Source organism: Bemisia tabaci, chromosome 2 (genome assembly GCF_918797505.1).
Source record: "Bemisia tabaci chromosome 2, PGI_BMITA_v3".
NCBI classification, from domain to species: Eukaryota; Metazoa; Arthropoda; class Insecta; order Hemiptera; family Aleyrodidae; genus Bemisia; species Bemisia tabaci.
In genome coordinates this window covers 21,903,451-21,926,184 of record NC_092794.1, presented here as the reverse complement: position 1 = coordinate 21,926,184, position 22,734 = coordinate 21,903,451, and the positions used below count along the sequence as shown (strand labels likewise).

Genomic DNA, 22,734 nt, shown 5'->3' with positions numbered 1-22,734 from the left:
AAGCTGAAAACGAAAAATTTCAAGAAATTTACCCAACAGTCTCTCTAGCTCTATAAATCAGCAATGAAAATTCAGGAACCTCGAAACCAAGAAATGCCCTTTTCGCACCTGATGCCTTAATTCCACAGAAATTTGTAGAAGTGGGGGAATGAACTTTAAAATTTATACTGGGTAAGTTGATTGGAAAAAAAACAAGCCAAATGTCATAGGAACAATATACATTTGATATAAAAACATTATGATGCTAAAAAAGTTTAACAGATTAAAAAATAAACATTATGATGGTAAAGAAATGAGGCACAGAAGCACTTATAACGATAAACTTATACGGTAAGTGTGCAAGCTTCTCCATTAAAATTAGAAGTAACCTTTCAAATATGGTAAAAGGAATGAAAAAATAATTGTAAGAGAAATGATAATTGAAAAGAGTACGATGGCTGAGGAAATTTTCAGGCACTTTAATTTGATACAACCATACCCCATGTAGCAGCGATCGCGCTAAATAACAATTTTATTGGTTGGTTAATGCGGTTATATCGGTAGCAATGGCAATATATCGAGACATTAATGCATTAAAAATTGCGATATGGTGATTTAATCGCAACACATCGCAATTTTTCGTTCGATAAAATTGCGATTTTATCCCCATAGAATCGAGGATAATCGCTCAGATGTATATGATCGTAGCGATTTCATTGCCGATAAAATTGCAAGATATCCCAATTTTCCCGTTGAAAAATGCTACTTGGAACATGCACTGTGTGGGCAATGATTCAGAGAAATTACCTTCCTAGACCAAAAAGCTATCTTCAAGAAGAGAACCATTATCACATCGAAAGAAAATCATAATTTTCTTAAATTTCTCTCTCTAAAGATAGAAGTGCAACCATTCCATTATTTCACTGCTTCTCTAATGTCAATGATCATTAATTTGCAAGTTAATCGCGATTTATTCATCATTGTAGAGGACATAGGAAAAATTGTAATTTCATTACAATCTAATTGCATCGTAATTGAGAAGAACCATGTATATTTCCTGTGGAGGCTGACCCATAGCGAAGCTGCTCTAATAGTTGGGCAAAAAGGAACCAGGAGCATTGCAATGTTGCTGAGATTGTGCAACTTCATCCATTGCAATAAAACTATTGAAACCCTGAAAAAATATGAATTTACATGGTAATTTTTGTCCTAAATTTACAGTTTTTAGCGATTAAAATAGAAACTGTTCATAAATAATCGGTCCGTGTTTTCTTCCAAGACAAAAGAAGTTGCCAAATCTTAGCAACATTGCAATGCTCCTGGTTCCTTTTTGCAAAATGCAATCCAGTTGTTAGACTGAAAGCATCTAGTGTCCACTTATTTCTTGTAGTAATAAAGTCAACACAACAGATATTTTGCCTCATAAAACTTAGCATTCTTTAAGATGAACACTAGCACACTTTTATGACAAAGCCACTATACTGCATATCCTGAGCCAAAAAATGGTAAGAGGCGGCAGATTTGTATGATTTAAAGTAAAGCATTTTTAGTGATAAAAGCAAGGTAACACAAGCAAGGTAAGCACACAGGCAGTCAACAGTTTCTCATCCACTTTGACCAATATCATTCTGAACCTGCCAATTCAAGAAAATGTGCCTGGCTCTTCGTTAAAACCTAAAAGAAGTCTCATTGCTACATTTTAACAAAACATGGTAATTTTACTAGCTGAAAACCTTTGCCTTATGAAGAAAACAGTGGATGATGTCATCCGCTAAGTTAATGTTTACTACCTTCTACCTTCTTTCATCACACCAGTGGCCGATAAATGCGGTTGACTACTACGCGAGGTGAGAACTTAAGTATTGCAATACATGTTTCCACATCAAAATTTAACTTAAAACACAGTGAACACATCATAACATCACATCACACATAATGTTCATTTCAGGCGAATCTTTTTCGAACTCTTGTATTACTTCTGAACTGCGAAAGAAACTCGTACAGATCATATTAGGGACTAACAAATAGAAAAACATTAACAGGAAGGAAGTAAAAAAAAAAAAGAATGAAGTCAACTTTCATCCACTTTCAAAGATTTGAGAGAAGTAGGAGCACTACTCTCACTCTCATGGTTATCTTGGGTCGATGAAGCACTCAGAGACTGGCTGAATCATTCTCCCTTCTAAAGGTTCCAAGATCGCCTGCAAGACACGGTTCTTACTTGTTCAGATTATTCAATTTGGACAATTCCTCACCGTGTGTCCTAAAAACATAAGAAAGAAAATTAGCATGATAAAACTGTCACAGAAGCCATGACACTCTCCAGTGCAGACAAGATTACGTGGATTCCTCGTTATCTGTACAGTGCACACTCATTAAAAAATAAAGCCGTATCGGTGATCGATTCAATCTGTTATTTAAGTCAGCAAAAAAATCAAGAAAAATATGTTCTTCTCTCTTATAACCCTTTGATTCAACTTTTTCTGCCAGAAAATGACAGGAGGCAAGTGAAAATTCCAAAAATCCGAGACATCAGTAGAAGTTGTAATGATTGCAGGTTTTTTCTCAGTCTACAAGTACCTAGTGGTAAAAAAATAAACGTTTTTGGCTTTAAATTAATAATTGTCAAAATTTACAGAAATTTGTCCGAAAGCAAGATCATTTAGGTTCTTCTAAGGTGAGGAACAACATGTAAAACCTTATGAACACCCGATGATGCTTGAGAAATTTTAAATTTCCTCTCTTCAATCATACTTGCGCCTAAAGAGCAGTTGATCATATCATCAGGATTGCATTAACAGAATATGTACCCACTTTTTTTTTACTAATTTTAGGAACAGTATATCTCCTATCGATTTTTCTGTACGTACTGATAATTTTTGGAAATGTACATTTGCTTAGCTCTTTACTATTCACGGATGCTGTCTATGGGCAAAACTCAAAATAATGACAAAATTTCATTTCTAATTTATTGTCATGCAATTGATAAGATGGTTAAGAGCAACATATTACCTTCTTGCCTACAATTGGAACATTTCCGTTTCGCTCTATCTCCTCCACCTGCTCCGTGCTGATTACCTGCAAGGAAATGGAGTGAAACTATAACAACAGCATGAAAAGCAGAAAATGAAACGAAAGTCAAATTTGAAGTTTTCAACTTTGAAATAACATTGTTAATTGGTCTCATAAACGTCTCATAAACATCTCATGTGTCCATCACTTTGATAAACGTTGAAATGACATTGTTAATCAGTCTTATTAACGTCTCATGTGTCCGTCACTTGGATAAACGTTCGCTCGGAGAAGTCATGGTCTACTGGAACCATATCACATTTACTGGTCGTCCTCTGTGATTAAAGGATTTTCTTAGAGAGATTCCTTATGGTAAATCTACATACTCAAGTCTTCGAATGAGGGGAGTAAAACTATAATGGAGTGTTCTTGCATTGTGCAATGACTGGAGGGGGAGAGGGGGCAGACTGATGTTTTCAGAGAGAAAGCACACCACTGAAATATACAGGAAGAATGATCAGGGGAAGGGGCTACCAGCGAATCACAAACCGCTGCATTAGATAACTAAGGAATTTGATGTATGAACATGTTTTGGGGCATATAAGCCATTATGCGAAAAAAAGTTACAGGCAGAGACTTACATATGGCCTCGTGCCCTGAGTAAAAATGAAATGGAATATATTTGGATACTGAAAATTTAATTTAAACACTAAATTTTTAGAAGTAATAAGAGGGTTACCGTACAGTAATATCTAAATTTTCCTAGAAATATTACTTGATACATCCATGCACTGGCCCCTTCCATTTAAATAAATATCGTGTTGACTACTTTCAACAAATAACTTCAATTCCAACCTGTTTGAGACCTACATTTATACTGGTTTTCCCCATCTGTAAGTTTTAGTGATAGTCTGATAGTCCGCCTTTGAGAATAATAGCTTAACAGACATAGAATCTGATGTTAACTTTAAATGGAACATACTGCATCGTGGTTTCACTTTGTAGTAAATTTTTTTACTTCCGAGGTCATTCTCTTTTATAACTTTATGAGTACAAGAGTTGCAATGGCCTTATGGGCAACTTTTTAAGATAATGCATATAAGAATACTATTTGTGTGGTACATTGATAAGAGAAAAATAATATTCCATGCTGAGTCTCCATTTTGTGCCTACTTGAATTTAACACACAAATTTCAGTTTTCCCTCATTATGACTACTTTTGTCTTACCTTGTCTATTGTTGAAATTTCGCTGCTGCGGAAACCTATTTCGATTATCATTATTCCGAAATCCATTTTGCTGCTGTTGTTGTTGCTGCATGGGGTCAATATCTGCCCATTGGAAGAAAGTGCATTTTTCGTCCATACCTTTGGAACAAGAGAAAAACGGTCTCCCTTGGTTCGGAGACTCTTTCCTCACTGTAAATCTACGAAAAAAAAAAGTAATTTGAAAACTTTGACATCAAAAGATAAATAATTTGTAAAACATAAATATTATTTTATCTTATGTTTCAAATTTTCCGTACCTATCTTTGCCTGTATGTTGAATCCTCATTGGTGTATGTGTGCTAGATTTTGCGCTAAAGGGAGTTAGTAATATTAGGACATAGACGTGAAAAAAATAGCCTGACTATTGTCCATTTTATTTTCTCATGATTGCACATATTTATTCCTTAAATTGTGAAAATTATTTTACTTTTAAGAGACTCCTCCTCCTTGAGATGGTATTTTAAAAAGTGACCCCCCCCCCCCCCCCCCAATATTATCACTGACCATGAATAGGTCTTTAATGAAAATTAATGAGAGTAGAAACAATAAGAAAAAAAAAAAAAAAACGGAGAGTCTGATATACCAAAAAATGTATGATCTTGAAGAAATACATTCTTTGCAAATGTACATACATCTTTTATTACTATACAATGCTTTTGCAGAATACAATTATTTCAACTTCAGCCTCACCTTTTTGCAGGTATTCCACAGTTACATGTAACGTTGTCTGGGTTATCTGCAAAAGTAAATGGGTCCTTGATGAGAGTGATTTTAGACAGACATTTTTTGTGATGATATAAGGGTATGACAAATAAAAAATTACCTAAATGAGATAATTGAGAGGATAAATAAATAAAAGGAAGGTAAATTCGGCATTTTCAAATTTTCGCTTACTTGGTACATTCCTTCTGGCCATCTACTACTGTTTAAAGCTTATCATGACCCTATGTCCTACAAAAAGCCTATGCTGAATGAGATTAATTCAATTCTCTCTTCCATTCGCCATATGTAAATTCTTTAAAGATTCATCTGAATGAGAGTAAAAATCATTAACTAGTGATTTCCACTGATAGAAGGCAACAAAGAATCCTTCAAGAAATTATATTTACTCATTTTCCAAGGAAAAAATAAAGTGTGCCAGGAAGTCTACAGCGTCGCAAACTTTGGCCATCGATATGCTTTTTGGCCTTGACCCTGTATTTTGAGTTCATTGTAGGTAAAAAGTCAGGCTACGAAAATTGTTCTCTTAATAATATGTATGTTAATAGTTGTATTTTGGCTACTACAGTTCGGTCATGACTTGTTTCCACACTAGGATTGTGCATGCTACTGTCTTTATTGTTCGGGCCACTTTCAGTTTTAATTGCAGTTTGAACGGAACAGAATAAGAGACAGGTCTTCAGAGCCAAGTAGCATGAGATTTCATGTTCTAAAATGCTGTGTCATATACCTTTTGATGACAATCAATTATTGAAAACTTGCCAAAGAGAACTATCTCCAGACTTATATATGCATTTATCTATCCTCGTACGATCATGCATGAAACAATGTCACTCTAATGTTTCCCAATTAAGTAAAAGTGAATTACCATTATTATCATTTCGATTTCTGAAGTTCTGTTGATTTGGAGGAGGCGGTACAGGTGGTGGAGGAGGTTGGAATCTGTTGTTGTTGAATTGATTATTCTGCTGAACAGCAGGAGCAACTGGATTTACTGGTCTCACGATTTGATTGGCTTGACCTGAGAAATGAACACAACGGTAAACTGATGAGTTTAAATGAACAGAATATGCATACAGATGTTTCTAAGATAAAAACTACTTACGCGAGGAAGACTGAAATGAAATATAACATCTTGATCCCCGGTTAGACTCCGGATTCATAGATACGAGATTGTTTGGGCGAAAAGAGACCTCAATGTGTTGCGAAAAATTTGTCAATTGAGGGATGGTTCTCAGGGTGAATAAGAATTGGAATTTGAGTTTTCTGCAGCAAATACTAGCTAATATCTCACAGAATAAGTTGCAAACAGTTGGGTTCCTTCTTGCATCAAAAGAGAATATAAATACATTATAAGCTGACAGTGGACACTATGAGCCTCCACTGAATAGGGATGTATTTTCAACAAATAAAACGGCGTTGAAAATAGTGACTAATTTTTAAAAAAATTAGGTTTTTTAAAATGGAGTTGCACAGGTATCTTTCATTAAAATGGAAGCAAACTTTAAATAGAGCACAAGAATGACCAAAGTTTTAATTCAGTTTAAAACATTTTATTTTGTTCTTCAAAGCCCAAAAAAGTTTTCAGCTACGGGCAATACTCAAAATGTTGGTGGTTAGGTTAATATAAATAATATACTACAATAATGAAAGTCCCAAAACTGGTATGAAAATCTAAGAGCTTACCTGCTACTCCTCCACCTTGATTTCGCCGCAAAGGCCTAATATTTAACATATCTATGAGATGCGTATCACAGCCATTGACACAACCCGTATATTCATTAGGATAAAATGGAGCCATAGATCCTGGTGTAAATTTGAGCTTCAACTGCTTTATCGTAGGACCGCACTGAGAAGCAGCATAGATAAAACAATAAACCATTAAAAAGTGTAAAAGAGGAAAAAGAAAGCAGGAAAATGATGTTTCAAATTATTCATGACAATTCAGTCAGAAAAATCCAAAGAAAATAGAGACAAACACAACTTAGTAATTTAAACACAATTTTTCAAAAAAGTCATTTAAGATGCCGCATCTATGTCAACTTGGGCCTTTAAAGTGTCCCAAAGTAACTGTCCTTCGGCACCAAAAATCTTTTTCTTAGACAAACTTTTTTACCTGCTGCGCAGTTGGTTGTGTCTCTTGAACATTTTCATACTTCCTATTCGGTGAATTTTTATTCTCACTGTTTCAATTGACAGTCCTTTAAAGTTGAAAGTAACACACACAAAACGTCTGTAAACTCTGCATTAGTCTCAGGTGGCAGCCAGACGCCTGGGAACCTATGCGCTCTGGGCAATAGCCAATCTTGGGTCAGTTGACTTTACATCTTTGCAGAAAACATTAGGATTCACCGATTTTCACAATTTTTTTTAACCATCTGCCGCGAAAGTAAATTACTGATAGAGTTGAGTTGAAACATAGCATGATGCCTTTTCAAGATTCAGGGAAGTGCTTTCTTGGTGTCTAATTTTTTTCAAAGCTTTTGAGTCAATGTGGTGACAGAGTATTCTTTAAGGAAAGCGCTAGCGCCCTATTTAAGAGTCACTATTTTGGACATGGAGAGGGCAATTTTGACCTTCATTGTGCCATACTTTATCTTGAAATGTTCTTTTCTCTCTGATTTTGATACATTTATTTCAAAATTTTGCCAGAAACCTTCACTTTTATAATTGGGACCCCTTTGAACCCCTCAAAGGCAGACGAAGGGGCTTTGAGATGATGAATTTGGATTCCTTGAGGCCAGCTCAGGAATATCTGAGCTTAAATGAAGAAGACATCCACAACTTCCACACTGCATTTTCTTCCTTGAATATCTTCCTAGCACATACTACTAATATGCAGCAACAATCTTTGAATGTTGAGTTAAAGTCTCACCTGGGGACAACTGTTGGGTGAAATGGTGACATCAATAACATTAGCGGGAAACCAAACTGAAGAGCGACAAGCTGGAAATCCCATACAGCCCAAATAAAATGACCCGTTGTTTCGTTTCTTAATATTAACATCCAGCGAACAAGATGGACATTTCATCACAGCTTCCGGCACCTCGAATACTTGGTTTGCTTCTGGTCCAACTTCCACAGGTTGAGTATTGTAATATTTCGCTAGAGCTCGATCAATTTTTTCAGCCTGAGTCAGTTTAAAAGAGAGAATAATTTAGGCATTAATGTAATTTTTAGTACAGTCTTTCTAGCAAGATTTACAAAAACACTTTTTATCCTGAATTAGGGTTCTCAGTGAAAATATCAAATGCTCAATAAAAAAAAAAAATAAAGCTGTGCCAGAGTTTTTGAGCAATTAAAGCATTATTGGAATGTGCGCTGCTCCTATAAATGATCCAGGTAGGTCCAAAATTTACATATTTTCAAGTTCCACAATCATCTACCAACATTTATCCTTTGAGCTAGAATCTGATGGGAATAGGTGAATTTCAGCTGACATCAAAAACTACGGAAAGTTGGAATTTTCGGACTGCTTAGAATTTCAGACTGAGAACATGAGAACAACTTCTGGTCCAACTTCCACAGGTTGAGTATTGTAATATTTCGCTAGAGCTCGATCAATTTTTTCAGCCTGAGTCAGTTTAAAAGAGAGAATAATTTAGGCATTAATGTAATTTTTAGTACAGTCTTTCTAGCAAGATTTACAAAAACACTTTTTATCCTGAATTAGGGTTCTCAGTGAAAATATCAAATGCTCAATAAAAAAAAAAATAAAGCTGTGCCAGAGTTTTTGAGCAATTAAAGCATTATTGGAATGTGCGCTGCTCCTATAAATGATCCAGGTAGGTCCAAAATTTACATATTTTCAAGTTCCACAATCATCTACCAACATTTATCCTTTGAGCTAGAATCTGATGGGAATAGGTGAATTTCAGCTGACATCAAAAACTACGGAAAGTTGGAATTTTCGGACTGCTTAGAATTTCAGACTGAGAACATGTCCGTGCAAATATTAACGTGTAAATTCACAAGTTTAGTCTACGAATATTTATATTAAGTAATAACTTGTAAAACTTGTTGCTAAATTAACCTAAATATAATATTCATACCTGCTGCATAGCTATCCTAAAAACTTCCTTGTACTTTTCAATTTGGACTCTGAGAACTTCATCTGGATTTTTTACTCCATCACATATACTGGTAAACAAAAATAAAAAATACAAAACAATAATTAAATGATGGCATGAAATTGAATACACAAACCTCTCTGGTTTGTCCGCAATGCACTATCAAAGAACTAGAAAAAATTGCCTGGCAATGGCAAAAATGCCATTGCTGGGCAAATGAGTAATAACACAGGATGAACTCTTGAAGCTTAGTATCTGATACAGATTGTTTCAAATGATTCTCAATTGTAAAGACTGCTGCTTGAATGACAGAAGATTCTATTGAGACTCACCGTTTTAAATCTGCTTCTAACTCTGCCCGTAAATTCGGTTTGGACAACAAGAAACCCATATCATCGTAACCTTCTACAAGACCCATTCCTAGGTGGCATGGCAAGAAATGGATGCCATCCTCTAATCCCACGTATAATCTTGATTTAATCGTTTCTATGTGATCCGCATGCGTTGCGTCCGTTCCTGAAAGAAAAATTGGAATCATCTAGGGTTAGATATTATTGCATAAAAATAATTGCCATGGAACTTACAAAGGCAAAAAAAAAGGTTCCCCTGAGGCTTCATTCGAGCTGAGGCAACATTCATTCAAAGGGAGTTAAACTTTATCTAATCTTCAAAATACCATTGAAACCAACTAAAATAATGACGGGATCTGTGAAAAGGTACTCTATCGTTCGCAGAAAAATTTTCTTTAACTTTCTGCAATTGCATGCAGGAAGAAAATCTAAAAGTTTTGGCACAAATTTGACTCTGAAATCTCAAAACTTGAAGGAGATATGAGCCTTGAAGTTCAAAGACAATAAATATTATTCAAAAGTAGAGCTAAATATACATGCATGGTGAAACTGCAAAAAAAAGTATCTTACTAGCGGAGTTTCAAAAATTTTTAACCATACTGAGCTTTCCTGAGAAAAAAGTTGCAGGTTGATTTGGCATTGGAAAATAATTTCAAGTGAAATTTTGTACAGTAATAATTATTAGTAAAGCTTCAAAAAAGTAAAATATTTGATGAAAACCTGCAATGTTGCACATCGAGTTACATAGTTAGGTAATTTCACAACTGATATACAATTGCTAAATTTAATGACTGCAAGACACTCTTAATTAGTTGAGATTATAATTTTTCTATTTATTCAATACCTATCCGTAAGGAGCAAGTCTCCTTGAAGGTAGCATATTAGTAGATCACTTACCAATTCCATGCATTTCCATCAAACTAATAAGGTCTGGTTCTGTTAGAAGATTTGGCGGGGATGTTTCTCCATTCGTCATTTCTAATTTCGTTGGTGTAAATTCTTGTCCAACAGTATATCGATGAATTTCTTTGTCTGACCATTTATCATAGGGATAGACTTCTAAGTAGTTGAGTTCTAAAATTGTCAAACCGCTAGCAACAAACTGAAATGGGCGAGAACAAAGAATGATGGCAAAATTATCTAACAATATAATTTAAAACTATATTTATGCAGGGGTGGACTCAGACTAAAGAATGGTACAGGAATATGGATGAGTTGAATCATATATTGAACACATGTGAATTAATAATAATGGTAAAATTCTTCTTTCCAGAGTTAAAACGAGACAGGGGAGCTACAAATACTTCTCAAACTATCCTTTGTACCCTATCTAGAATCTGATTTGGGGAATGAAGAAATTGAAAACCAGATACATGATAGATCGATGATTCTAAAATGATTCAACGGGGAAATTCACTACATCAGATATAATGTAAGAGATAAAAAATAATCAAAAAATGATTGCAATAAAAATGCATTAAAAAATAATTAAATGGATGATCAGACACTGAAATCGAAACTTTCAGTTTTTTAGAAGAGATAGAGATTTCACTCGAGTTCAGGTAATTGGGAGAACAAAGAATTTCATGTTCAAAAGAGGCAGTAAAAAGTTAAAAATTATTAGCTACTAACAATTTCCTCATTGATATTTATGTGAACAATAGTTTCCATGCCCAGGGCATCTTTTGAGAGGCACGCAAGGAAATGTCGTACAATGAATTCGTAAAGTCGTTGCTCATTTCCATGCAGATTATCAACAAATTTAATTGGATGGATGGGTGGATGGGCTTGATCGCTTTTCTTGCCTTGTCTTGGGTTAGGTCCTTCCTGCAAAACACGACTGGCAAAATCTGGAAAAATAAAATCATCAACATTAAAACAAATCCGAATAATTTTCAATTTTAATTCAACTTCAAAAGCGGTAGTACTTTTAATACACTAAGAAGTAATAATTAAAAAATAGAACTAATCTTTGGTAAGGAAGAAATGGAAGACGGGAAAGACTTTATCTATTAGTGTGCCAATCTGCAGGCATGTCAACGACTAACTTATCGAAAAGTTACTTTTCTTGAGATAAATACTTTTCGAACCTTAGGTAACTCAACAAATATAAAAAAAAGAATTTTTGAAAAAATTAAGTGCAACGACATTACACAAAATAATATGATATCCAATGACAAAAAAAATCAATATACCTACCGCCCCAATTGGCATGAGCACACTGATTTTGAACGAGGTCTCTTAGATTCAGTTCTTTAGGAAAAATGTTTGTTTCTGTACGAGGATAGCTTATGTAACCCTGAGTGTATAATCTTTCTGCGATTCTCATTGTTTCCTTGGCATTTATTTTTAATTTTCTGCTGGCTAATTTCTCCAACTCCTGCAATTAAGTACATTAATCAGAGTTAATAAATTAGCTTAGAAAAGCGCCACAAAGAACAGCAGACATGCTCTGAAAACAGGAATAATGAAAGGCAGCAGTCGAGTTTCTCTCTACTGCTCTAACACAGTTAAGAAGAAAATCCAAGTAAAGTGACTCCAGCATGATTTGGTGCTAGGGGATCGAAGGAGTCAGAGCAATACGGAGGGGTCCAATCATTTTGGAGATGAATTTAATGTTTCTATTAATCACAAACTAATAATCTGATTAGACTTGTTACTTTAAAACTTAATTTGATTTTCATTATAAATTGTAATTCAAGAGACAGCAGCAATACAATTACAGTATTTTTCTGAAACAAAACAAAAACTTTTTTCACAAAATCCAAATGAGAATAGAAATATAGAGTTTAGCAAAATGAATTCTGATGCTTACTATTGTATCCAAAGGTTGTGGTCGCCATTTTGATTTGGACTTTTCTCGAACATTGACAACCTTGGCTGTTGGCTTTTCTTGACAGCGATCAAAGAGAACCTGACAAAATAATTGATCGAATAATCTGACTCTGTTCCAATGAAACTCTACATTGATATCTTTAATCCTGTGTTCAACTAAAAAAATAAAAACATCAATTAATGTGGTGAAATTATGTGGATAAATCTGTATTTAGGAGCGAAAGGGTCAAATACCCCTTTGGGTTTGGGTTTCATTTTCACCAGCTTTAAGTAATTTAAATATTCAATTAAAAAAGATAAAAAAGGCATATTTTTATATTTTATTCATGAGCATTGCAGTTTAAGGATTAAAGCATGAGCCTCCTTGAGAGTTATGAGCATATTTAGATGCAAGAGATTTTGAAGACTCATTTATTTTTCAAAGAGAGAGCCTGGTTAATTGTATGAGAATCTCTGGGCTACCTTTATCTTGACTTTTACAACATTTCCTCATTTAATTGGCAAAAGTCCAAGATCCAGTTTCTTCCAGTCCAAGTTTCTTGTGAAATAATTAAATGCAAAATTTTCTCTAAAAGAAAGGGGGGAAAATTAATTACTTAGATGAAAAAAAATTATGAAAAGACGATAAATAGAGAAGCCTAATGTACCTTTGATCTTCCAAAACTGTTCTGCTATGAAATTTTCAATGGCTTTGTACCTCTCGACAACAAATCCCAATGTTGGAAATTGACAACTGCCGTAGCTAATGAGGGTGTCAGCTAATTGCTGAGGAAAAACACGTTTTAGTCTCAATGTTTGCAGTCGTGTAAAGGCAGCTCCTGGAATGAAAAAATATTATTGCTCCAGTAATAATAGACATATTGTGCTTAAAGGTCTGAATATCTTAACTTTAGGAGTGTTAAAAAGATTGGCATGCATTTTTAACTCCTCCTAATTCATCTCTTGATATCTTTGCTCTGCTGGTAAATGAACGTAATTTTCTTTTACCTCGCAAACAGGCCGACATAAAAATGCAGCATAGGCAAAAGTGTAGACAGAACGGAGCTTAACTCAAAATGTGATTGAGCTCTTTATCAAACGAAAAAACCGTGGGTGAGAAAAACAATTCTTCTTTGTGAAAATGCAAGAACACTCTGAACATGCACTTTTCTCTTGAATTTTTCATTAACAACATTCCTCTCATTATTTTTTTAAACAAGACAGCAACTCAAAGTTAAAATTCATAACTTAAACTACTTCCAATAATTAATTAAACAAACAAAGTAATAATAAAACAAAAATCAAACTTAAGTTTCCTTCCAAAAGCTGATATTCTACCTAGAAACTTGCATGTGAATTTATACTTTCCGAATGAAAAAAAATATACGAAGTACAATTACAGAAAAACTACTTTAGGTACTTACAGGTATAAAATACATACATTACAGAAGGGCTCAAAAATAAATTCTTACTTTCAAATACTAAGAGGAAGCTGAATGTAAGGAGCAAATTGTGAGTTTATAGTGATGAAGAAAGACAAGATGAATCACACCGGATGAAAGAAATCTAAGAGGAATCGGAAAAATAAAGTCGGAACTTTAACTTGCATGAAAGATTAAATTACTAATTGCCACACTCCAATTCCTACTCACCCCCTTTTTGATACATCGATACAGAAACCAAGTCAAAATTTTATGAATCATAGGGAGTTACCAATTCTTAGATCCAATTCTCTTCGAACTTCGACTGCATTACTGGTGTTGGCATCAGGTGCTACAAGGTTAGCTGCTGCTCGTCTCACAGAGGCAGCCGTGATCTCAGAAAATTTGGCCCTAGAAAAAAGGAAAGAACTTGAAATTTGAGATAAAGGCTCATATAAATCTTATGGGACTAAGCTTACTTTCAAATCAAATCGTTTTTTTGTCTCAAATCATCCCCCTCTGGCGCAAGGACATATTTTCATTTTCACCCTAGGCGTTGTCAGCCTCCATCAATTTCAGTTGAGATTCCGCCACTGAAATGAATTTGGAAAAAACCAACTTCAACCTTAAACTTTCAGTGGTTAGGAGAATTTTAAAATTAAGATCCATATTCATGAAAAGATAAAGTCTCATTTTGACCTGAAGGATTGCCTCCTGCAGTTTAGATAAATAATTTCGGGAGATCGTATGTTACTATGCACCTACCGATAAATTTGTAAGTTTGGTTTGATTTTGGTACAGATTTCTATGATTTCAAAGCCAATGTTTTCTCCTTCTCTGTCACAATCTGTCCATATCACGAGAACATCACAGAATCTTGCCTCTCGTTCCAGAGTTTTCTGAAAAATAAAGTATTTGTATCACACATTTCCATCAAACTTTTAATGAGGAGAGAAAAAATTAAATTTTAGCAGTCAATCTTAAAGAGTTAAGGCATTAGCATGCACAAAGGACCTTTTGAGTGAGTAAGTACAATCCATACAATCTGGTCCGCTAAGGACCAGAATCCTGAGTGGACCGGTGTTCAAAACTCGGCATGAAGTCTTAGCAGCCGTTTGACCGGCAACTTTTTTTCTAAGGGCCCATCTCAGATTTCTCAGGGGCCGAAATGAAAAATTTCCCTTTCCGAATGTCTCGAGTCAGGAACACCCCATTGAATAGCCCAATACCATATATGTGGAGGCCACATACAAAACCACCCAGCAATGTTACGATAGGACCCGATGTGTCATGAAACTTGACAGAGACGGCAGGGAAGAGTTGATGTGTGGAAAGTGATGTGGCACCTTACAAAATGCGCCGAAAAATTCCAAAAATGGAGTTAAACAACGATTTTTTTCCCGGCTGGGGCTTGGCCGCTAGTTTCATTCCTTAGCGGCCAAAAACGGCTTCTAACCGGCAAATTGCAGTTTGGCCGGCACGTGTTTCGAACACTGCTTCAGACATTAATTTAGGCTGCAGAGAACACAGCATGACCTAGATTGCGCAAAAGTACAGCCAACAAAATTCAAAAATCGATTATCTATATGAATCTACGACATTTTTTCAGCTGTACTCCTGACTTTATTTTTGTATTATCAATTAACTTCAAAATGTAATTTTATACCCTTGACAGATAGATCCGTTCCTTGTTGATACGCTTTTTCTAAATGATCGGAGTGAGATACACACTTGGTCATAAATCGAGGTGGTGGCAATGCACACAACTATTTATCCAGAATTCACCATAGGACATTGATAAGCAATAAACTCACCTTTATATTCTCCATGTCTTTGGGGCATTCTCGGACAACTGGAGCATCAAATAAAGAAATCGGAGGAACTTTCTGCCAGCTTCTATAATTCCCGACAAAGTCATGATTTAGAATGTGACCTGATACCGAGGTCATTATCATTTTGCAGTTCCTTCCAAGGAGATTATAATCAAACTCATACAATTTGTTGAACTTTGAAAGTCCTTCACGCTGAAAAATAAATGAAATTAAGTTCATTCATGGGATATTTTTTAGAAGTGAACACATTTGACATGACTTCTCCGGTTGAAAAAAGGGAGTTGAAAAATCCGAAAACCATGCTTTCAGAATATTTACAGCTGATCTAGAGGGTGTGTGGCACCTATTTTTTTTTTTTTTTAGTTCATTCATCTTGAAGAACTGAGTGAGTTGAGCTCCAAGTGATTCTTTCAGATTTTGTCGACTCAATATATTGAAGAAAATAAATTTCAAAGGCAAAAAAATCGAGACCCATTTGGAAAAATATTTCTGGCAGTCTGTGGGCAGACAAGAGAATCGAAATTTCATGATCGGCTGAAGCCCAGTCAAAGACTTGGTCCGGTTACGCCATCACAACTGTCCTCTTACAATTCAGCTAAAGGATGATCATTGGATAAAGAGATATCTGAACCTATCATTATGAATGATGGTGACTGAAATATTAAAAATGAACCTGGTGTTTGTATGGTGAAAGTCAGTCTTGCCATGTGATAGAGCCCGTAGTATTTAGAAAAATTTAAAAAGTGGGATCACAGAAATATTCTGGATAATTCGGTTGATATGCCTCTCCAATGATTGAGGAGAGTGCCATGACCAAGTTGATTAGTCCATTAAGCGGCAAACGATGACAAAACAGATAAAACTAACAATCGAATGCTCTGAAATATTGTTTCTTGCTTGCGCACTATCTGGGTGCTCACTCAGCTCGTACGCAAGACGAAAACAGGTAAAGCAAATTCCTTATCTGTTTTCGACACACCTATGTATCCAAAGAGTAGACAAGTAATATGCGAGTGAGGAACAATATGTGACTGCAAAACTGAAAACCAGTCAAACTTGTAACTCCATGCCAGATTCACGACTCGGCGATAAAGATAATAACATTACAATTATCAGCTTACTGAATTGCGCGATGAATTTGACAAGAAAGATACAAGCTAAGGTTCGCTTACCATTCTGGATGTGCCATTAGATAGGAATCCAGCGATGTGTTTGGCAGCATCATTCTTCTCTGCAACGTTCAGAACTTTCATTATACCTTCATCGGGCGTACTGATTTGGCGACTACAGAAGAGACGCGAATAAAGCACTCTATAAGTTGGAAGTTTTGAAGTAACAAAAAGGTCGACTTTCCTGAATAATATCATTTGAATGAGCAGAAAATAAACACGCACGGGTACATGTTTCCTGAAATCCTATTTGTTTTGTTGATAACCTCCATGGATAACCTCAAATTCAAATCAGGTAAACAAAACAATCAAAACACAGCAAGTTAGCCAACTGCAGCATTAAAATAATTTATATTAATTTAAAATAAAACAAATTGAAGCTCAAATCATTGCTAAGATTTGATACAGTTGGAAGTAAAATAAATACCGATGGTGCCATAAGTTGTCAACAAGAGCATGAGCTTTCACATTTTTCCTCCATGAACAAGCTGGTCATAAACTTTTCACTCTGAACTTCGGAGTCGGACTGGACATCAATGTCAGAGGAACAAAATACAAAAATTGGCGGGAATATCTGACAAACGACACCTCCATCCAGACATGTGAACGCCATGCCATATCGACGGTGAAACTACCAAACCACGTATTCTGTGAAAATTGTAAGGAATGATATTTATTTGATCTCCTTCAAAAAAATAAAATGTGAGTGGAGATTTTTAAACACCGCAAACGAGACACGTGGTCTGTCTGGTAGTTTCACCGCCGATATGGGGTGCAGGTGAAGAAATCTGAAGATGTAAATTCAAAAGGTTCCCCAAGATATAAAAATTGACATTGTACCAGGTAATATTTCTTTCACTTTTTCTTCCTTGACTCCCCAGAAAAGAGGAGACTTCGGGTGAGAAATGATGAAGAAATAAAAAAAATTCAAGTGCTACACAACGCAGAGAGGGATCAGTTCTTGTTGTTCATCACATATGAAAAATGCAGTTTATAATGTTTTGCACCCATCAGCATTCGTTGAAGGAAAGCTTAAAAGAGGCCATAGAATGCAATGGATATCATCATTCACCACATTCTTCTAACCGCAATAACTCTGTTAACATTTTATAAAGAAACCCAGCATCTTTATCTTATCACTTTAATTACTCAGCATCTCACCAAGTGTCATGAGATCCAAACCTACAACTTGCAGGAACATTAAATCATGGGGTCTAAGATTCTTGAGTTTACTCATGACATTGCTCTGGTTTTCCTTGAAAAATCAGAAGAACACCCGATTGTTCAAGAACTTTGATTTACTGGAGAAATGAGAGAAGAGTTAAAATCTGAAGTTGGTCTTCCTATGGCTTAGGATAAAGTTGATTTATTGCTTGGCGCATTGTCATAGGTACTTCAACATGCAGTTTGCCTCCTTAGAAGAAACTGCTTGTAAAACTAATTGGAAAAGTGATTGATTGTTGGTGTAAGAGACAGAGATGTATCCTGTCTGTGATGTAAAACTGCGGAATCCATTAGAAATCAGAAGAGTTATTATCATTCATTCTCTCTTGCTCAAACTTAAAAAAGTGCACTCCTGGGTGAGATAATGAAAAGAGATTAGGTGAACTTGTTCTTTAGAGAAAAATTTAAGAACTTATAAATTTGGTTGATTCGAAGGTTGCTCAGAAAGGACGGTTTTGGTACTATTCTAAAAAGTGAATTTGAAAGTTGCTTTCTCAGCTGAAATTTGAATGAATGAAAGGCGGAGAAATGTTGGCACTCTAATTTTTAAAGTTTTCAATTGCTGGAAATAATTATGAGAAAAAATTGTGAAAAAGCTCAACTGCTATTTATCCTTTTAAAAATATTTCATTTGACTTCTTGTGATGTAGGTAATCATTTCATAAAATTCAAAATATCTGTGAAAGTTGCATAGCGAGTGGTTTTACTCTAAGTAGTGGGCCTTTGATAATGAGATGATCTCAAAAGGCCTCGAGTTTATTACACTTTCATTAACTTAAATCATGAATAAAGGAGAGAAAGAACAGTACCTATCAAGGATATTTTTATCATTCTAGGTATTTCTAAATTTCAAGAGGGCTAGGGAAAAGTATTGAAGAGCAAAAAATAATAACTAAGTATTCGGTGTTAAAACAAAATTTTATTAGCTTCTTCGTCCCTTCCAACCTTGAGGGAGAAAATGCAAACATACTTTGACAAAGTCTTTACAGTTGCTGATCTAAAACTTTAAGTTCCTTGTAAAAACTTGCAGATGGAAGGATAAAAATAAAAAACTTTGTTAACCTAGAGATTGGATTTTTTTTAAAAAAAATCATTAAAAACAAGAAAAACTTCACAGAGTCATCAAAGAGGCTATTACATAAAACTTCTATCAGTATAGAAAATTCGTTGAGAAACAACGACAATGGAAACAAGGGGACAGAAGATTTTAATACTTTGGTGCTTGGATTGAGTCTACAATTTGCTTCAGACCAGAAAGTATCAACTTCTGAAACTCACAAAGGATTTTGATTTGAGTAGACATGGAGACTTAGAGAAATTCAAGACCTAGAGCTCAAATTTGGACAGACTTAAACCCGGGTGCGCCATCCTTCAAACCTGAGCAATTTGCAGACAAGACTCAAGCAACAAAGAAGAAATGACGCAACGCCAATCTTAAAGGTAAAGCGATACTTTTTTTCCTGGGCAGCAACCACAATTATTACCGCGGTAGGTTACACATTTCACAATTAACAAGATGAGGTAAGTTGAGAAAAGTGCAGTACGGACAAGTCCATTGGGCTTCACCCGATGGGTCAGGATGGACATCTGATGCATTTGTTGAAGTGTTTGGTTCTTGGGTGTTATTCGATGTAAAACTGGTATTTGCACTTGTGTCTCCTCGACTTGCGGAAATTACTTGCTCCAGAGTCGCCCAATTTTCTGATTGCGACCATTCAATAGCTTTCTCATTATTTTTATCACGAATTGCTTCTAATAATGGACCCATGAAATCCTGAAAGATAAAAAAATTAAGTAAGGTAAGTATAATGATAAAGCGCACTTGAGGTGTGTCTCTGTATGAAATGTCAGTGGTAGTAGGTTAGTTGATTATGTTAAAAATGCGATTTTAATAATCATACATGTATTGACATTTGATGATGGGCTGTAGGTATTTCAAACTTCAATTTCTACAATTTGTACACATAAACCACTTCTGTGTAGTTCTTGATTGGTTGATTTGGATTTCAAAAAAAAATTGTTTAGTTCATCTGACAATCTGACAGCTAAATCTATCTTTCATCTGTCGATGTTTGATAGGAGAGAACCAGGCGACACCGACTAACAAGTCCAAAACTACAAATTAAAAAATGGCCTACAATATAATTGGTTCCACACTTACAATGTTTTATCATGTCAGAGTTAGCTTTTAAAGTTGATACATGAAAGATTTGGAATGAACCACGAGACAAGGTATGAATTTATGCGGTATGGTTTATGTTTTTTGTCAGATTTCCTGTAGTACTCGATTTTCATAATGAACATTATTCAAAGTAATTCCTTATCAAAATATTGACGTTTTTTAGGAAAAAATTTAAACTTCCCACTCATTTAAAAAAAATATAAGAAAAAAATGATTTACTCGAGTTAAAACGAACACTAAATGTTACCGTACTGGACCTTCCAGATGAAAAATACAGCAACCTCATTCTTAGTACTTTGAATCAGCTATTGAACGTTGTTTACATTTAGAAAACAAAATGACTGGGAAGGAATACTGCTCGATTAAGATGCCTATCAAAACCTTCGTAGAGAGCAATTTGGTCCTCGTAGACTATGGTTTATCTTGTGAGCAGAAAATTCAAATTTTTCATAACCAGTGTTGGATAAAAACGTCAATACCTTAAAAAGGTATTAATTTTAGAAGTTTTCATTATTCAAATCATGTTCTGCAAGAAATCTTGAAGAGGAAGCATGCATCAGAATACTGATTACCTAAAACTAATTAATGCTGAGTATTGAAAAATCAACCCTGAGTAAAACAGGTCAGGAAAATTATTAAATGTTTATAATTTGTGAACTTCCTTGAAGGTCTTGGATTCTTTGGAAGCACTGATAAGTTTAAAAAAGAGCAAAGGAAAGAACGTTTGAAAATTACCTTCATAGGAAGCATGTCCATGGTTGCTACATACAACAAAAAGTGAAAGTCCGACACTGCAGCAAGAAAATCTTTTCGGGAAAATTGAGAAAGGTAGCGTGACAAAGCACTAAAATCTTGGAGATGCTCATCAATCATCCTGAAACAAAAATCCAAATGAAGAATAAAACATGATAATTGGGTACTCTTAAAACATTCACTATAGCCTAGTAGTAGTAACCATGGAGTATTTTGTGAGAAATGTCATAAATACTAAAAGACAAGTGTTCTGGGAAAATGTTTAAATTATGAAAGACAGGAGATTTCTTACAATTATTTCTTACATTATTTCTTACAATTTTTTCCTAAAATGGTACATAGGCTTTGAAAGTAATTTCACTGATTAATTATTATAAGCTGTAATTTTTCACAAAATTCTAGGACAGATTTTAAGTTTTTAAAGGAAGTTGCATTTATGTTGCACTATTGAGGTGTTTCATATCAGTGTAAAATTTATATATGATTTAATGACGTTTCCATGTTAATATCTTATTCATTTGGATGAATTTTGCATTATTTTTACATATGAGTTCGTGCAGAAGAACAAGAAAAAAGAACAGAAAGATCTCCTACTTGATGCACTTAAGGAATTCTTTAACCAACTCTTCAAGAGTCATTTCTACTGAGATGGTTTCAATGCTGCACAATGACTATAACCGTACAGTCAATGACTATTCCGAACACGACAATACAACTGCAGGATTACAGTAACAACATTGTCATAGTAGTTTACATCAGTTGTGATCTACTTATGAATACAGCTTTGAGAAAAGAGGGAGACTTCATTCCTCTCAATTAATTTTAAATAATTCAAATTTTAAAATGAAACACATTAATAGAATCAAAGAAAAAAACGTTTCACTGTGCAGACAGTCAAACAGTATGAAGGAAAAGGAAATTTAATGATAGAGGTGAAAATATACCTGTTTCCAACTGGGAAGGGCGTGATTGCAGGATCGGCAGTGAATGTGAACTGGGGTACTCGTGGAGTAGAAACGGGAACATCCACCAGTAGATACTCAACAGGAAGTGGCCTTGCCAGTTTTGAAACTTCATTCCCATAACTATCTTTCAACTGTAAACAAACAAAAATTAAATTTGATGTTATTAAAGAATATATAGTCATAAATACAAACATGCCTTAGTTTTTAAACGTTTGAACAAGCAGTTAAAACATGAACTATATTTTCTGCATTAATGTTGAAATTGTAATTTTCTTATGTAAAGACTAAGTCACCAACAACTTCAAGAACATACAATATTCCTGTGAAATATGATCACAGATTCCTATCAGTGAATTTTTACAGTAGAAAATACATTATTCCCTCGCTCTATGAAGGATAATGAAATTAAACTTCATCCAAGTTCTTATCATGGCTCTAGTGAGTAGGGTTATTTCTCCACTTATTTTTGTTCGGAAAAAATGAGGAGGTAATGTTTCACACAACAACTACATGTTTTCCAAATTAGAGCAGCATTACGTTCTTATTACTTACATCCTATGTGTTTTTTCCTGAATCAGTGGTTTTTAATTTTTTGCGTTAAGTTCCGCTGAGATGATTAATTGATAAAAAGACCAGGACTGCCCACACCAGGCTTTTTCTCGGTTATTTTAGGTTGAAAAAAGTCAGAGACCCCAGGGTTGAGTGGGGGATTGACCACAAGGAATCCGAATTTCATCATCCCGAGGATCTCCCCAGTCCCTCTTGGGACTAAGAAAGGGCTCCTGACCTTAAAAGGGGGGATCCTATCACAATCTTTAAATAATTTCATCAAAATAAAAAGGGACGAAAAATCTTTAGACTAAATTAATACCTAAAAGACCAAAATCAGCCCATTTCAGTTCAAAATTCTGATCCCTGAAGTTAAGGGACAGAGCTAACCCCTTGTAGGAGTGGTGGATCACTAATCTAACTTAAA

General features: G+C 34.9%; 2 protein-coding genes across 2 annotated transcripts in view; both read right to left on the bottom strand.

Annotated features, from left to right (window-relative positions):
- Positions 1–201: 201 nt before the first annotated feature.
- LOC109043664 (DNA topoisomerase 3-alpha) lies at positions 202–16,920 on the bottom strand. Its single transcript, XM_019060954.2, has 18 exons — positions 16,638–16,920; positions 15,448–15,657; positions 14,399–14,532; positions 13,926–14,044; positions 12,881–13,051; positions 12,214–12,389; positions 11,598–11,778; positions 11,031–11,248; positions 10,296–10,500; positions 9,381–9,564; positions 9,031–9,118; positions 7,854–8,108; positions 6,665–6,827; positions 5,847–5,999; positions 4,949–4,994; positions 4,220–4,416; positions 2,992–3,057; positions 202–2,242 (listed from the first exon to the last, which is right to left on the bottom strand). Exons 1-18 carry the CDS (start codon positions 16,830–16,832, stop codon positions 2,214–2,216), a joined length of 2,790 nt encoding a protein of 929 aa, XP_018916499.1. The 5' UTR covers positions 16,833–16,920; the 3' UTR covers positions 202–2,213.
- A 1,837-nt stretch (positions 16,921–18,757) lies between these two features.
- The window catches only part of Npl4 (nuclear protein localization 4), a 44,694-nt gene continuing 40,717 nt past the window's right edge, over positions 18,758–22,734 (bottom strand). Inside the window, exons 12-14 of the mRNA XM_072296926.1 lie at positions 21,738–21,889; positions 20,776–20,914; positions 18,758–19,632 (exon numbers count right to left, since the gene is read on the bottom strand). Coding sequence (XP_072153027.1) covers positions 19,339–19,632; positions 20,776–20,914; positions 21,738–21,889 — 585 coding nt within the window. The 3' untranslated portion in view covers positions 18,758–19,338. The remainder of the gene's footprint in view (positions 19,633–20,775; positions 20,915–21,737; positions 21,890–22,734) is intronic.

What these genes read in the sequence shown, in the direction of transcription:
- LOC109043664 (XM_019060954.2), bottom strand. Translation starts at nt 16,832, where the DNA reads ATGATATTATTCAGGAAAGTCGACCTTTTTGTTACTTCAAAACTTCCA. An exon ending in AAGACATGGAGAATATAAAG is followed by an intron (nt 14,533 to 15,447) that starts GTGAGTTTATTG and finishes TTTATTTTTCAG; the next exon opens with AAAACTCTGGAACGAGAGGC. An exon ending in GATGGAAATGCATGGAATTG is followed by an intron (nt 9,565 to 10,295) that starts GTAAGTGATCTA and finishes TTTTTCTTTCAG; the next exon opens with GAACGGACGCAACGCATGCG.